The sequence below is a fragment of the Bombus terrestris genome, chromosome 1 (assembly GCF_910591885.1).
Source record: "Bombus terrestris chromosome 1, iyBomTerr1.2, whole genome shotgun sequence".
Taxonomy (NCBI): Eukaryota; Metazoa; Arthropoda; class Insecta; order Hymenoptera; family Apidae; genus Bombus; species Bombus terrestris.
Genome location: NC_063269.1, coordinates 1349824 through 1365664, shown reverse-complemented (window position 1 = coordinate 1365664; position 15841 = coordinate 1349824). Strand labels below are relative to the sequence as shown.

Here is a 15841-nt window from a genome sequence, read left to right as displayed (position 1 = left end):
ATAAACATTCATAGTCTAATTATCTGACTTCATTTCGTACTTCATTTTTGAGGTTTTATTTAATATGGTTCATTGTAAATAAATATATATTTTATACATATTATTGACATATTATCAATGATACATAATGACACATAGCAGTAGAGATGACTGTAATCTAGGGAGATCGTAATGAACAAATCCAGATAAAAGAAAAGATTCATCAAACCATTTAAATACCTTCGATGAGAATTTAATATTTCACTCTCTGATATTAAATTGATAACAAGATAAAGAGAAAATTTAAGGAAGATACATGTACATAAAATATAAAATATATTATACATTTAAAAGTAAAATAATATTTAATTAATTATAATTTATGTATTTATTAAATCATTCAATAATGTATATTTTATGAAGAGAAGTTCATGTGTTTTCATTCGTGCAACTAATTTGCATTAAAAATGCTACCTGTATGTTCTTAAACGGTTAAGAATACACTATAAATAAACAAAAACTATTTTTCCGGAAAAATTATGATGTATATTTCATTGCAAATATACTTCTAAAAAGAAAATATATTGAAAGAAGTAATCCTAGATCGAAATTAACGGAGATATTAATTATTACACTAAAAATAGTAATACACTAGTTTAACAACTAGCTGATCTTTGTTCTCTCATCACTATGTTCAAGTTGGAAAATGTATGACGGTGAAGTATTTTATCACATTGCAGTTAAAAACGGCTTCGAAAGATTACAAAAATTACAAACAAAATATTGTAGTACAAGATGAATTCTTTAATTCATACAAAAAGGATGGTATCTGGCCACAGAACAGCAATTCGCCGTATGTACAATTATTTTTATTCGATAATAAATTGAATAATAATTGTAACATTTTTTAATACACATATTCTAGATTGTACACACTATGTTTATGTAACAGGCGAATTTGTAGTTAAAGCTATTAATATCGGTGACAAATTAACATAAATTTTTCACTTTGCATTGACATTTTGTTAATGATCTATCTAATTATTCCGATTGTAGGTTATGTTGTGAAATAGATATTACATCGATATTATTACAATATATATGTCATTGAAACTGATGAATATTAAAATATCTTGAATTATACTCGTGCTTTGCTTCATCTTACATCCAAATGATTTATAAAGTATATTTATTACAGAATATTACGGTTTTAAACTGTGGTATAATACCAATCAAATAAATGGTAACTTAGCATTTATTTATATGGGTAGAAGAGATACCAGGAATAATAGATTATTATTGCATTCAACGATAACAGAGAACTGCAATAGTAATAACTTGTCATATGTACAGTCTCGTTCATTTTATATTACACCAACTTGGCATGGTCAAGAATCATCTTCCAAAGTGGAAGACACTGTAAGAAATATCAAGGAACAAAAAGAAATAAAAAATAAAGCACAAGAATCTATTGTTCAAAGTAGTTCAAAATCAGTGGAAAAAGTAGAAAAGCTAACTGTATGGCAAAAAGTCAAAGGAGAAATTATACATTATTATCATGGATTTAGGTTGTTAGGTCTTGATATGAAAATTTCAGCAAAGTTGATATGGAGAATTTTGAAGGGTAAAGAACTTAGTAGAAGAGAACATAGACTTGTAAGTTACAAATTGTGTATAATTATAAATGATAGTTATAAGTTATATTCATTCAATTACTTTAATGATTTATTTAACTTAATTATTTTTAGCTTATAAAAACAACAGGGGATGTCTTCAGACTTATTCCTTTCTCTGTTTTTATTATTGTACCCTTCATGGAATTTTTACTTCCAATTGTTATTAAATTTTTCCCTGGTTTATTACCATCTACTTTCCAAACAGCAACAGAGAAAGAGGATAAACTAAAACAAGCACTGAAGGTATCATCTCTATAATATTTAGTAACAATTGTCATCTTAATAAGTTGCATATGTATATAATTTTCTGAATTTTAGATGAAAATTGAAGTGGCGAAATTTCTGCAAAAGACATTGGACGATATGGCAGTGCAGTCACCTGGTTATAAATCGAAAAGAGCCAAAGAATTTGCCGAATTTTTTTATAAAGTACGGTCATCTGGTGCTGTAGCCAGCAACGATGAAATTATGCAATTCAGCAAACTTTTCGAAGACGAGATTACATTAGATTCTCTTACTCGACCACAATTAGTTGCATTATGTAGAGTACTGGATGTACAAACTCTTGGAACATCAAACTTTCTACGATTTTTACTTAGAATGAGACTTAGAAGTCTCACTGCAGATGATAAAGTAATTATTATGTATATGCACATAATAAGCTTTTTTGGAAATAGTAATTAATGTTAATATGATAATAATTAATATTTATCTTTACAGCTAATTGAAAAAGAAGGTATAGACTCACTTACTAGAACTGAGTTACAACAAGCGTGTAGGGCCCGTGGAATGCGAGCGTACGGATTACCAGATAGCAAGTTAAAGGAACAATTGTCTCAATGGTTAGACTTAAGTCTAAATAAAAAAGTTCCACCTTCGTTACTGCTTCTTTCGCGCGCGCTTATGGTCCCCGAAACGATACCTATGTCAGACAAATTGAAGGCTACCATTTCTGCCCTTCCTGATACTGTTGTTGCACGTACCCAAGGTGCAATAGGAGAGAAAGAGGGTAAGATGGACCATAAAACGAATATTGAAATTATTAAAATGGAGGAACGTAAAATCGAAGAGGAGCGGCAAGAGAAAGAACCGCAAACCACCACTGTTGCTTTCCAAAACCATAAAACCGACGAGATTACAAATTCAGATGTAAAAGTAATAGAGCAGGCTTTAGATTCTCTGGGGAAGGTATGTGAAAATTATTTTTTATGGTAGTATTAAATTAGTAGTTTTTATTACTATTTTTGAGAGATAACTGTGTATCTAATTTTATAAAGGATAAGAAAATGTCTGTTGAAAAAGAAGAATTAAAAGAGCTGAAGGAAGAAATGGCAGAATACCAAGAAGATATCAAAGAACTTTATGAAATAAAAGCAGCTGCTAAAGGCCAAGAAGATATAGAAAATATTAAGGTATCCAAAGGTGCTACACGTTTGTTTAAGAAAGTGAATAAGATGATTAATAAGATGGATGCAGTCTTGACACAACTTGAATCTGAAAAACAAATGAAAGAATTACAAAAGAATACTGTTGGCGAAGAGGAAGTTACTGTTTCACAAACTGCTGAAGAATTAGTTAAGATAGATGAATTAATTTCAGTAATTAAAAAAATTCAAAATGTACCTGATCAGCATCGATTACAACGCATAGCCGAAATTCTAGCAAAAATTGACGACGATAGGGACGGATCTATAAAAATTGAAGACGTCTTAAAGGTATAATATATAATATAGAATTGAATAACGAAAATTTATACTAATTGCATATTGTAATTTTAAGGTGGTGGAGTTAATAGGTAAAGAAGATATTAAGTTAAGTAAAAAGCAAGTAGATGAATTACTTGAATTGATTGATAAAGAAGAAATCTTAGAAGAGAAGGGGCAGACCGAGAAAGTGGTACAAAAAGATGCAAGTGAACTTAAAGATGGAAATTGTACTCAAACAAAATATGTTCCACCTAAATCACCAGTTCCTGCTACACCAGTGACGACTGAGAAGAGTTTCGGCAAAGAAGAATTAGAAGAAACTGTTGAAGAATCGAATAAAAGTTTTGCTGCACATTCATCCGAAAAAGAAAGAGAGAAGTCAGCTGCAGTTTTTAAGAGTAATTCCAATTCTGACCCAGTCAGAAATCCTCCGTTGACTCCCGGTGTTCCACCACCTGAAAAAAAAGCGGAAGGCTCTAAACAGCTGTAATAACCGCACAAACAAATATGATTAATGTATGTAATTATGAATACAACCCTTTTACTGGGTACTAATTTAGAAATTATGTTTTCATCTTTAGATTATGTTTCTACCTCCATAGTACGATATTATTATAATTTTTTTTTTTTTTTTTTGTAAACGAACTTGTAAAGTAAAAAGTGTTTGCGAGAAAAACAGCTGTATTAGCTTCATGTATGTAGTAACGCACTGTATGGTAAATGTTACTGTTACTTGCATGTCTTTAGATTTAAAACATCTGATTAAGGACAAACAAAATATTAATATAATTTTTATATTTATGAAATTAAAACAGATTTTGAATTCTGAAGACTGTGATGCATTTAATCGCATCAATATACCATTTGTTTTATGAATTTTCTAGGCAACACGTGCTGGACACAAAAACTATATCTTGCATGTAAACTTTCAATGTAAAAAAATGCTTTGTCAAATTGTATGTCATGATAATGTTACTAATATTGATGATTAGTAATGAAATACGATAGAAATATACAGCTTTTATTTCAATAAAATCTAATTACAAAATACTGTAATAGCATAAAGAGATCATTCCGTCTGTTCAACTATTGATTATTACGGAATTATAATCCGTAAATAATAGGTCATTTCTTTTGTTGTATAACAGCTTCTTAATCAAGGTTAAAACAAAATGTACATTTATAAATAAAATAATTAATTGCTAAGTATACAACAGAGAACTAGTGGTTACCTGTATGTACCAATTACATAAAGATGAGATTATATAATAAAGTATACAATATTTTAATAAGTACTATATATTATATGAAAAATTGAATAATAAATATTATATATTATATATATGTAATATATATATGTATTTTATATATATATATATATATATATATATATATTATATAAGATATATATAATATATGTATATTGTCATGTAACAATTATTTTATTTCAGGAAAAATATGGATGATAATGATGCTCAGGGCAAAATATTTACTTCTTTACACTAGTGCATCAAACTCCTAGTTTATATAATAAGAGCATTTCTGTATAAAAGTTACAGCAATTTTTTCAAATTTAAGTCAATAATCATATTTACATATTTATCATTGTTACATTAATATATATCTTTCACTCACATTTTTATTATATTTATTTAGTATCTTATGTTTTATATGAGTTATAGAAAATTATATACGTAAATAAAAAAAAGTCAAATAAATTTATATATATGAATATAAGAGATATTTATTATGCTTTCTTTTCTCTTTCAAATATCGATGTTTTACATTTTTAATTTGCAATTATTTAATTTCTTTAAATCCATTTGATTTTGTACATTATTATTTAACTTTAGATATATATATAAATCCTTCTATCTTTAGATGCAATTTTTTCTTGAAATAAATATAATTTTCATAAAATCTTAATCATACATATTCAAGATATCTTAAAATTACTGTAATAATGTGAATTTTACATAAACTACTTGGTCAATGAATAAGACATTTAAAGGTATCATCATATATCATAAATCACTTATATTTGTTCATTTTATTGTATATTTGATTCGAGCACTAATTTTAAAATTTATTTATAAGGAAATAATATTACATATATGATAAATATTTCAGCAATTTATCTTCATTCTAATGTTTGTAAATAAATTAAAAATAATAAAATGTAGTGAAGATTTATACATACATACGATACAAGGATTTTCTAGCACATGTAAGAAGACAGAGTGAATACTTTGTACTACCGGTTACCTCGCTACTCGCGAAAGAGGTGCAGGTTTTGTGTATATTTAACCATAATGACTGCGTTAAGTGGTTTTATGGAATTTTTTCAAAAAGGGAAGGTGAATGTAAATTTCTGTTTGTTACATTTTTTTTAAATATAATAACAATTCTAACCTGATATTACCGATCAATTCTTATACTTAAATGCATTCTATTTAAACTACGTAAAGTTATTAAAACTTTATAAAGTTTTTTACATAGAGTTTTGTGAATTAAATTTTAATCCACATCTTTCGCTTTATTCACCGTATAGATATCTAAAAATAAATTTGTTTAATAATGGATTTTTAATTTGACATTTCAGACATTTAGGCCAAAAAAAAAATTTGCTCATGGCACATTACGATATTCTTTGCATAAACAAGCACAAGCTTCATTGAATTCAGGAATTAATTTGAGATCTGTTGTGAAATTACCACCAGGAGAAGATCTGAACGATTGGATTGCAGTTCATGGTATTTGAAATTTTTTATTAATCTTACTATCTACTATATAACAAAAAGGCTTAAAAGGTCATAATCTTTATAAATAATAATATAATTTCAGTGGTAGACTTTTTTAATAGAATAAATCTGATATATGGTACTGTATCTGAATATTGTGATTCTGCGTCTTGTCCAACAATGAGTGGCGGAGCTCGTTTTGAATACTTATGGGCAGATGGTGAAAAATATAAAAAACCTACTGCACTGCCAGCACCACAATATGTTAGCCTTCTTATGGATTGGATTGAAGCACAAATTAATAATGAAACCATTTTTCCCGTATCAACAGGTATAAAGTTTTAAAAAATTTTAATATTTTGTAATTTGATAACTTATATATGTTACAATTTCTTTTTAGATGTACCATTTCCAAAAACATTTGTACCACTCTGTAGGAAAATTTTGACACGTTTGTTCAGAGTTTTTGTTCATGTCTATATACATCATTTTGATCGTATTGTAGCAATAGGAGCAGTAAGTTTCATGTACATGCTCAATAAATGTTATCATATTAAAATATAATTTAAAATATTTCTATTTTAGGAAGCACATGTAAATACATGTTACAAACACTTTTACTATTTTGTAACAGAATTTGAATTAATAAATACAAAAGAATTAGAACCATTGGCTGAAATGACTGCTAAAGTTTGCAAGGATACTGCATCACCAACACAAGCAACAGCACCATCAAGTAATGCTAGATAGTTGTAAGCTTAATAACTGCATGAAGTCATAATCAAATTAGAACGAAACAAATTTGCTTTAATGTAAGTAAAATAGACAATGACCATACAATTTTATTGCCTTTCAAAAAGTATTGCAAAATTTTTATTACTAGGATACCACAGGATAATATTATTTTTTTGCAATTTACAGAATCAAAGAATTTCAACAAATGCTTTATTGTGTACAGTGCTTAAGTTCTTTAATTATAATATTGATATCTTTGGGATATCTTATTAATGTAACTATATCTCTCTCTTCCTGGTTAGCCATATTAAATGCGTAACAAATGAAACAATTAGATTTTGAAAATCTATACTTTTTGTGCGTAAATAGTTACAGCAATTATTACAATAATTGTAACAGTAAGCAATTAATGTATAAACATACAAGTCATGTTTTTACAATTGTATGTCTTAAAATTAGTTTATGTATCTTTAAATGTACAGATTAACACTTGTACTCAAGCAATTTTATACGTCGAGTTTTATAAATAGACTAATAATTTTATAAATAGATTATTTATGATACATATTAATTTTATAAATAGATTGTATTTATAAAATTATTTTATAAAATATATTTGTATATATAATTTTGCGTCATTAAGATGTTTGTGTAATATTCTTATATATTGCATTTAAAATTAAAAACATTTTCTATGAATAACACTGTACTAATGATAAAAATAGATAACATCGCATATTGTAAAAAAAAAAAAAGAAAAAAGGAGTACAAATTTAAAAATTAATAAAACACAATAAACCAATTTCCATGATAAAAACTTGTTTTCTGTTTATAAATAACTTAAAATGGATTATGACTATTTGAAATAATTTCACTTATTATATACAATTTTCGTTTACTGCAGATTACAAATCAACAAATAAACTTTTCGAGGATAAATTTATTGTTATATTGTAGCCAGATAATACATGATTTGGAAATGTACTATTTATTCACCAGGATTAAAATAAGACTATAAAATATCACATTAAAGATTAAATACAACATTTTTTTGTGTAGCTTCAATAATAATTTTATATTATAGTTATGATTATATTTTATAGTTACAAAAAGTTTGAATTTTTATAGTCTCACTTTAATTCCAATTCCTTTGCTAAAATCTGTGTTACTTATAACTTGTTCTAAATTTATTGATGGTAACATGTTTACACTCGTAATCTATACATGCCGGAACGAATGACATTATAATCTTGTAAGTTTTCCACTGGTCCAACCGCTGCAATTACTGGACACTGATCATAAATGTATTTCATGCCAATATCGTGAATATTTGAGGCAGTTATGCTCTGTAAATAATTTTATTGATATGAGAACTGTATTTAAAACATTAACAATATGTGAATGTTACTTACATTTATCCTAGCTTCAAGTTCGTGAAGTGGTATGCGGCGGTTATAACAAAGCATTTGCCGGCCGATGTCTTCACAGATTGCAGTTGTTCCATCCAATTGAAGGAGCATATTTGTTTTAAGAATGTTTTTCGCGCGTTCTACTTCTTTTTCAGTCACTGACGTGCATAATCGCATCCATTCACGTTGTACGTTATGTACAAACCATTCAATTTCCATTGGGTCAGACACAAAGTATACGCCCCAAAGTCCTGTGTCCTATAAAGAAGATATCTCATATTAACACATGATTAATGTACAATATTATATACATATGTAGTAATATAAATTAATAATAAGTACTTGGTAACAAGTATTGAAGCTTTGGTAACTATGGCATAATCCATCAGTTGCAGAAGCTTCAGCCAAGAAACTTATATTGTTTACACCTCCTCCTTGGCTACGGTCCCATGCTCCCATAAGGGTATTTGCAACCATAAGAGGAATATTATCTGGATCAGTCCAACCAGCACCTTCAACAGCAATAGCAACATGTGCGAGAGGTATACTATCATCACGAACCCTTATTTCTGATCCTGTGTAACGGCATGGTTCTAACAAAGGAGGAATTTCATCATAGAATGGTCCTTTCATTTGGCCAAAATGCTTCTGAGCTAAATCTACTAGTTGATTGTGATTTACACCACCTGCACCAGCTAAAATGAATCTGTGAAGATATTTCAATAATTTTTAAATACATATATATATAATAAAATTATTTTATGGATAGTTGCAATTACCTAGGTGGACCATAGTATTGCTTAACATAATTAACAAGATCGTTTCTTGTAATACTTTTAATATTTTTAGTGGGGCCAAGAATCGTTCTGCCTAAAGGTGTGCCTTGATATGCACTAGCATGTAAATGGTCAAAAACAACTTCCTGCAGATTTGTTTCAACTTCTTGCATTTCTCTCAAAATAACACTACGTTCCCTTTCGATTTCACTTTCACCAAGCTTTGAATTTTGAATGATATCACTCAAAATTTCAACAGCTTTTGGAACATCTTCTGCTAAACATTTAGCATAAAATACTGTTTGTTCCCTGCTTGTATATGCATTTAAATGAGCACCCATGTTTTCAATTTCTAATTCTAAATCAGTTTGTGAACGTTTAGTAGTTCCCTGTTTGTAATTACATTCTCATTTTGATTGTCATTTTTAACATTTTATTTCAAGTAAACTTGAACACCATTACTTACTTTAAAAGCCATGTGCTCCATAAAGTGGGCAACTCCATTAATTTCATCGGTTTCAAAGCGGCTGCCAGCATCAATCCATAACCCCACTGTAGCTGTTGGTGCACCACTGTCTTCAGTAGCAATTCTCATACCGCAATCTAAAGTTGTAACATGTGTTGGTGGTTGATTCACCAATATTTCTTTTAATGATGCTGATGTAGATTGCCATTGTTTTGGTACCTGATATTAAATATAACTATAGACATATAACAAAGAAAACTAAAAGGACAAAAGTGTAAAAGAATTTCATTTTATGCTGGTTTATTTTATTTAAAAGATATACCAATAATAATAATCTTGACAAAACTAATTTTATAGGCTGAAATAATAACTAAAAGATTGTACAAATTGTAAATTTGATAATATTATGAATTATTGAAATGAAATTGATTTGATCGTTGTAATAATATAGAAAACGATATCTGTCAAAATTAAAGTTCTCTCTGTTTACGACACCGTTGTGCAAGGTGAATTAAGGTTATGATAGCTTGATACAAATATTTCTATATATATCATAGAACACGATTTACTGAATTCTATTTGCTATTCATTAATAATAATTCATCATATTTCTTTTGTTTCTACAAACATTTAAAAAGTTCATTCTTATTACGTAAGCAGTAAAAGGATTCAATGGTTCCTCAGCTTGAGAAAATCATGTTGAATGGAACGTAAAGTTCGAGAAATTATTTTGTTAGTATTTGATAATAATAGCAACGTTATGATAGAACTTGAATTTTACTACCTTTACGAGGCTGGTTTTGTTAGAATAAGCCCGCAATGCGGAACTAACTTTAAGCAGACGAGTCGCCATTTCTTTAAGTCTTTACAATTGTACGACCTTGCGACGAGTATGGTGGTAGAGTTCGAACTGATGCTTAGAGGAGTATAGTTTCGACACACTTTTTAATATTATATATATATGTATATATATATAAATAAATGTTGAAACAATACATCAAAATCCATATCTATTATGATAATAATCCAATTGTACAAAGTTTCATATAGTATAAATGATATAAAGTTGATTCTTTTAAAATAGAGAATACTGAGGAGATTATTACTTGATTACATTTTATAAAATCTGCGTAATACTTTTATTTCTTAACATACATGTCCGACGTGAGAGAAGAAAACATAATCATATTAAATATTACATATTAACAATACATTACGGCGTAAATATAAAAAAAGTGCATGTTTCGTACTTGATCGTGAACTTTATGCGATATTGATGTAGGGAATTTCGTTACATTGGAATAATTCCCTATCCTCATCCCGCCACTAGTACCTACTGTGAATTTGAAAACCGGTACGATTGTTAAATATCCTGCAGTTGTAAATATTCTCTATCTGAATGAAATAAGAAGTCTTGCATAAACGTTTTTAAATCTTTAAGTCTATGTTTCAAAATGGATACCATAAACAATAGTAATGAGAACTTAGAGCAATCTATTCAAATGCTTAATCAAGAAAACTCTCAACGAAGGTCATTTTTGAGGTTAAGCGGAAAAAGCACACCTTCTAAAAGACTATCATTACAAAACACTAATTATTTACGAAAAGATGTGGATGATTCTCATAACTTTAATGACATCAATAGTTCAAGAATGTCGGGCAAATCCTATCTTCATTCAAGATTAATTAAAGCTCATGATCTTTTGGATATTGATACTTCATTAACGCTTGCTCCTCATGAAGTACGAGATATAATGGCTGCTTCAGAAAAAAGTGAATTTACCTTGAGAGAAATGATGGAAGATAGTAGTGCGACTGGCATGATTTTAAAAGCAAGGGAACCTTGGAGAGATGTTATGTCTAAACTCTTCTATGATTTCTTACATAGTTTACAGGCAAACTTTTCAGAGGCACAGGTATTTAATACTATTGCAGATTTTATACAAAACTGCACAGACACGTTAGATATAATGAGAGGTACATAGAAAATTATAACGTATGTATTGACTTTGTACTTTAGTATTATATTTTGCATATAATTATATATTTTTTATCCTTTAGGTATGCAGTCAAAAGTAGAAACTACTGAAATATCAGAAGATGAAATTTCTTTAGAAAATGAAAGGAACACATGGAGACTTATTTATTGTTTATACCAAAATAGAATAAATAGTCTCAATTTTCCTACTCCAGTCGAAAATAATATATACATATCAGAAAAAGTTGTAATAGATAATTTGTTCAAAACTGAAAGTTACATTAGAGAATACCAGTTAATAATTGACTGGTTGGAGAAAAATGCATTAGACCAAGCGGATAAATATCCAATCACTGAACATTTCACAGATAAAACAGTCGCATGGGAAAATACTGTGAGACAATTATTAATGTATAAAGACAAAGAACAAATTCCATTTCGTTCATCTAGACCATTGGTATCGTCTCTAGATCCGGATGCTCCAATAAGAGAAGGAAAACCTCTCCATGATTTAGACAGGGAAGATGATGCAAGGATGGAGAAGAGAATGTTCATAGAGGTACCCGATGTTTAATAAAGAATTAATCGAAAAATGTTTAAAGAATGTAATATATAAAATATATTTTATTTAAATAGGTTCGCTGCGGTCGTCTTCAGAAAGCACAAGCATTAGCTCAATACTGTGGACAACCTTGGCGAGCTGCTTGTCTGTTAGGATGGATACCTCATCATGATCCTAACTATCAAAACCCATTATCTGATTCTAAATTACCTATTGAAGGAAATCCTAACAGAAGTCTTTGGAAATTATGCGCTTGGGAACTTTCTCAGGAAAGGCGTGTAGGTAATGATTGTTTTATTATCTGTACTATTAAACATGACTTACCACAAGCTGCATCTTATAATTAAAATTTTTCTGCGTTCAGGTCAATTTTATCGCACCATATATGCTAGTCTTTGTGGAAATGTTCAACAAATGCTGCAAGTGGCGTCTTCTTGGCAAGATGCACTATGGGCTTATATGAAAACACTGTTAGACATTAAAGTAGAAAGGGAAGTGAGAGATCTAGTGGCAAAAAGTTTTACGGACATGCCTGACGATTATTGGAAAAATGAGATCTCGTTAAAAGATGTATTTAAAGAACTTCACGCATCGAAAAACCCTGATATTCGAGCACAATCGAATAAACCCGATCACCTTATTCAGAAATATCTGATACTGGATCAAATACCAAAATTGATGGAAGAAATAGAGGACATGATATGTTCGAAGTCTTGCGATCCTCACTTCTTAAGGTTTTTAGCGCATCTAATATATTTCTTTCGCCAAATTGGGAAAAATGCAAAAGATAAAATTGGAGATAAAGTTCTGTTGGCATACGTTCGCGTTTTAATTGAAATGGATGATCCAATTTTAATCGCTTTCTATACAGCTATGTTACCTCAAGAACTTCAAATAACAAATTATGCCAGTTATTTGGAGACTATAAAAGATTATGAACAACGGAAAAAATGCTTAGCTGCAGCAGAAGATGCCAATCTGAACGTAGAGGCAATTACGAAACTAGTAGTAGAAAGCATACGTTCTAAAAATATCGACGTCGATCCCACTGATTTGAAAGGTACTATGACTGACGCGGACGTTGACAAGATTAATGCTCTGGATTGGTTAATATTTTATCAAAGTCAACGGGAAGAAGCATTGTCGCAAACTAATGCTCTTATAAGATATTTTCTGACAAATGAAAAAATTGACGCTGCTAGAAAAGCTTTTAATAAGGTACGAAGTCGAACGATTCTTTACTTTTTAAATGTTTCTCCAGTTGTTTTTAATCGGTGATTTTTTGCTTGTCAATTTTTATAGATTCCAGTAGATTCCATTGAAGCTATTATGGCTGAATATCCAACGCTAGAAGGTACTTTAACAAATCTCACAATGACAAATAATCTGTCGAAAAGAGCGTCTTCAACGATTCGGGAATACCTTTGTTATAAAACTTATCTCGATGCCCAAGAAGGTTTCGCCGAATGGTTTTCTCATTTTCATCATGGAAAACCTACGCCGTTAGAAGAGTTACCCGCATATGCGACATTTACCGAAAAAGTCGCATATGAACATAAAAAATCACAATACAACGTAGAAATGGAAAGGTGGAAGTCTACGATGCAACATCATACGAAGGTTCGTGAAATAAAATTTATCATATTAATACGAGATAAAGATTGTTAAGTATTTTTAATATTATTAATCTCATAGGCAGTGAAACAATTATTGTTTAACGTATTGTTATTCCCGGATGGTGGTTGGTTGGTTGATTCAAATAACAATAACGACGAATCATGTACCCCTGAAGAAGCGACCCGCGAGCATCAAATGGAAAAGTTACGGGAACTTTGTATTCCAAAAGTTACGCTTCTTTTACATTCTGTGATGACCGAAATGAATGAACACGCTGAATGTATACAATTGGCAGACATTCTTGCCTCTGAACAGTATCAACTATATAAGGTACATACTGATATTATATATCACTGTTCGTACACGATCAATATGTACTAAAATTGAAAGGTAAAATAATCGATACTTTAATTTATTTCAGGTGTTCCAAAAAGGAAGACTGCGCGAAGTGTTTAAGAAAATCTGCGAATCTTCTCTCGTCCTAATGGATCAAAAGAAAGATCCTTGGGGATACCCGAAATAAATTTAGCAAAATTAAATAAATAGCTAAGGAATATATTTAATCGTATATGTAACAACGAAACAACGTATTGGAATTTTAATATCGAAAAAATTTATAGAAAATTTCTTTAGCTTTTTTATAAAACCAGTTTATTGTCAACCACAAGAAGTGAATATAAAATTTGATACAATGTTCAATAATTCATAATCATAATATATTATATACTTCATGATTATTTAGATGCTCCTTTTACCCAATCATTAATAAATGTAGCGCTGTCAAAGCTGTAGATTTAACGCGTGAAATATTGCGGAGAAATTCAGGGTCAATGAAGGACATATATTATCCTGAGATATTTTCATTCGAATAATAATAATAATCATCGTAATTCCACGATCTTTCTCTATAGTTTAGTCACTTCTAAATCTCATACACATCGTTGGTATCCTTCGGACGTGGATCTGCGTATAGTGGATAAATACATACAAAAGTGTTTATTCGTATATAGAATTTCAAAGAAGACCTTTTCAAAGGTTTTATGTATCGAACGAAAAGGTAAGAATCATGATAAAGAACGAAGGTGGTCGTGATGCGTGATGTACATTGGAGTCTCTATTTCTATATTCATAGGGTGTTGATACTTTTTGCCGGCAAGAGCAGTCTTTTCATAACTTGTTTTTTTTTTTTAGAGCATTTTTCTCTCTATATGGTTTTATGCGTACATTTGCTGTCTTACTTTCCTCTTTATTTCCGTAAAAAAGAGACCAAGAAAAAGAAAGAAAAAAAAAAAATGAACCGATATTATAAACGAACCATCGCCTATTCTCGTACAATGTATAGACTATATCAAGAAAGTTAACATTGCACGGAAATGTCTTCATTCGTAGCTGAATCAGAGGATCAAGTAGGCTTTCGTAGATTATTTGTAATTATTCACCAATGAATCGAAACTAGAAAGATATGTATATCACGGAATAATTGACCAAAATATACATGTTTACTCCATGTTTATCCGAATTACTTTCATTTCATATTTTAGAGTTCTTAGCCAGTACGTAGAATTTCAGAACATGAAATTATTTATACATATTTGATGGACAGTTATTGAAAAAGTTTACTATATTCAAATTTAATCGTTAGTTTGATAATTAAATAAAATTTGATTCGATAGTACGTTTCGAAAATTGTTGAACTTATTTCAGAAAGCTACAATGCTCTTATTAAGTTGATCGATTAACCTCAAATATATTAGTAATCTCGCAGAAAACAATTTTTATAGCACCGAAATCAGAGAAATAACTGTTTGAAGATTTTAAAAGGAATGTATATATTCAATGATGCAATGCGAATAGTTGTAGCGTCGTGAAACAAGTTGTCCGAGCATTTATATTTTTACAATATCTGTTCTCGCTCGATGATATATAAATCTATTCGGTGTAGAATCAATTTCACCACGAGTAAGATTGTTGGATCGAAAACAGACAAAAATAAGATGAAAAGAAACGACGACACGTGCAACATCATACACATACATGGCTTAAAATGCACTACACTGCATTGACATCGAAATTCAAACTCGTATACATCTTTGTATGCAGTTAGGCTTACACTCTGGACCAGAGCGTTTTATTTTCGCATTCACGATGACCATAAACTTCAGACACGTGCGAGTAGTTTGGTGTTCGATAAACGCA

General features: G+C 29.7%; 4 protein-coding genes across 7 annotated transcripts; 3 read left to right on the top strand and 1 right to left on the bottom strand.

Annotated features, from left to right (window-relative positions):
• The first annotated feature begins 534 nt into the window (after positions 1 to 534).
• On the top strand, positions 535 to 4653 carry LOC100644472 (mitochondrial proton/calcium exchanger protein). The gene is made up of 7 exons (XM_003392909.4): positions 535 to 832; positions 1178 to 1635; positions 1728 to 1898; positions 1974 to 2288; positions 2376 to 2843; positions 2933 to 3370; positions 3435 to 4653. Exons 1-7 carry the CDS (start codon positions 775 to 777, stop codon positions 3849 to 3851), a joined length of 2325 nt encoding a protein of 774 aa, XP_003392957.2. The 5' UTR covers positions 535 to 774; the 3' UTR covers positions 3852 to 4653.
• Positions 4654 to 5450: 797 nt separating this feature from the next.
• LOC100644279 (MOB kinase activator-like 3) lies at positions 5451 to 7626 on the top strand. Of its 3 annotated transcripts, none has more exons than XM_048411761.1 (6): positions 5452 to 5724; positions 5964 to 6114; positions 6206 to 6433; positions 6503 to 6618; positions 6688 to 6914; positions 7024 to 7626. In XM_048411761.1, the coding sequence occupies exons 1-5, from the start codon at positions 5674 to 5676 to the stop codon at positions 6850 to 6852; spliced, it is 711 nt and encodes a 236-aa protein (XP_048267718.1). In that variant the 5' UTR covers positions 5452 to 5673; the 3' UTR covers positions 6853 to 6914; positions 7024 to 7626. The 3 variants fall into 3 exon arrangements, with proteins under 3 accessions (XP_048267746.1, XP_048267718.1, XP_012174353.1); XM_012318963.3 differs by having other exon boundaries at positions 5462 to 5718; XM_048411789.1 differs by having other exon boundaries at positions 5451 to 5724; positions 6688 to 7626.
• Positions 7627 to 7757: 131 nt separating this feature from the next.
• Positions 7758 to 10425, bottom strand: LOC100644159 (mitochondrial-processing peptidase subunit beta). Its single transcript, XM_003392907.4, has 6 exons — positions 10273 to 10425; positions 9489 to 9707; positions 9026 to 9411; positions 8589 to 8952; positions 8250 to 8504; positions 7758 to 8183 (listed from the first exon to the last, which is right to left on the bottom strand). Exons 1-6 carry the CDS (start codon positions 10339 to 10341, stop codon positions 8043 to 8045), a joined length of 1434 nt encoding a protein of 477 aa, XP_003392955.1. The 5' UTR covers positions 10342 to 10425; the 3' UTR covers positions 7758 to 8042.
• Positions 10426 to 10810: 385 nt separating this feature from the next.
• On the top strand, positions 10811 to 15158 carry LOC100644047 (nuclear pore complex protein Nup107). 2 transcript variants are annotated; one of them, XM_003392906.4, is made up of 7 exons: positions 10811 to 11465; positions 11550 to 12025; positions 12103 to 12310; positions 12393 to 13246; positions 13331 to 13648; positions 13724 to 13975; positions 14067 to 15158. In XM_003392906.4, the coding sequence occupies exons 1-7, from the start codon at positions 10943 to 10945 to the stop codon at positions 14166 to 14168; spliced, it is 2733 nt and encodes a 910-aa protein (XP_003392954.2). In that variant the 5' UTR covers positions 10811 to 10942; the 3' UTR covers positions 14169 to 15158. The 2 variants fall into 2 exon arrangements, with proteins under 2 accessions (XP_003392954.2, XP_020719425.1); XM_020863766.2 differs by having other exon boundaries at positions 11335 to 11484.
• The last annotated feature ends 683 nt before the right edge of the window (positions 15159 to 15841 follow it).

What these genes read in the sequence shown, in the direction of transcription:
- LOC100644472 (XM_003392909.4), top strand. Translation starts at nt 775, where the DNA reads ATGAATTCTTTAATTCATACAAAAAGGATGGTATCTGGCCACAGAACA. An exon ending in AACTAAAACAAGCACTGAAG is followed by an intron (nt 1,899 to 1,973) that starts GTATCATCTCTA and finishes TCTGAATTTTAG; the next exon opens with ATGAAAATTGAAGTGGCGAA. An exon ending in AAATTGAAGACGTCTTAAAG is followed by an intron (nt 3,371 to 3,434) that starts GTATAATATATA and finishes TGTAATTTTAAG; the next exon opens with GTGGTGGAGTTAATAGGTAA.
- LOC100644279 (XM_048411789.1), top strand. Translation starts at nt 5,674, where the DNA reads ATGACTGCGTTAAGTGGTTTTATGGAATTTTTTCAAAAAGGGAAGGTG. An exon ending in TTCAAAAAGGGAAGGTGAAT is followed by an intron (nt 5,725 to 5,963) that starts GTAAATTTCTGT and finishes TTGACATTTCAG; the next exon opens with ACATTTAGGCCAAAAAAAAA. An exon ending in GTATTGTAGCAATAGGAGCA is followed by an intron (nt 6,619 to 6,687) that starts GTAAGTTTCATG and finishes TTTCTATTTTAG; the next exon opens with GAAGCACATGTAAATACATG.
- LOC100644159 (XM_003392907.4), bottom strand. Translation starts at nt 10,341, where the DNA reads ATGGCGACTCGTCTGCTTAAAGTTAGTTCCGCATTGCGGGCTTATTCT. An exon ending in TGGAGCACATGGCTTTTAAA is followed by an intron (nt 9,412 to 9,488) that starts GTAAGTAATGGT and finishes AATTACAAACAG; the next exon opens with GGAACTACTAAACGTTCACA. An exon ending in AACTTGAAGCTAGGATAAAT is followed by an intron (nt 8,184 to 8,249) that starts GTAAGTAACATT and finishes AATTATTTACAG; the next exon opens with AGCATAACTGCCTCAAATAT.
- LOC100644047 (XM_003392906.4), top strand. Translation starts at nt 10,943, where the DNA reads ATGGATACCATAAACAATAGTAATGAGAACTTAGAGCAATCTATTCAA. An exon ending in AGAAGAGAATGTTCATAGAG is followed by an intron (nt 12,026 to 12,102) that starts GTACCCGATGTT and finishes TTATTTAAATAG; the next exon opens with GTTCGCTGCGGTCGTCTTCA. An exon ending in TTCTCAGGAAAGGCGTGTAG is followed by an intron (nt 12,311 to 12,392) that starts GTAATGATTGTT and finishes TTCTGCGTTCAG; the next exon opens with GTCAATTTTATCGCACCATA.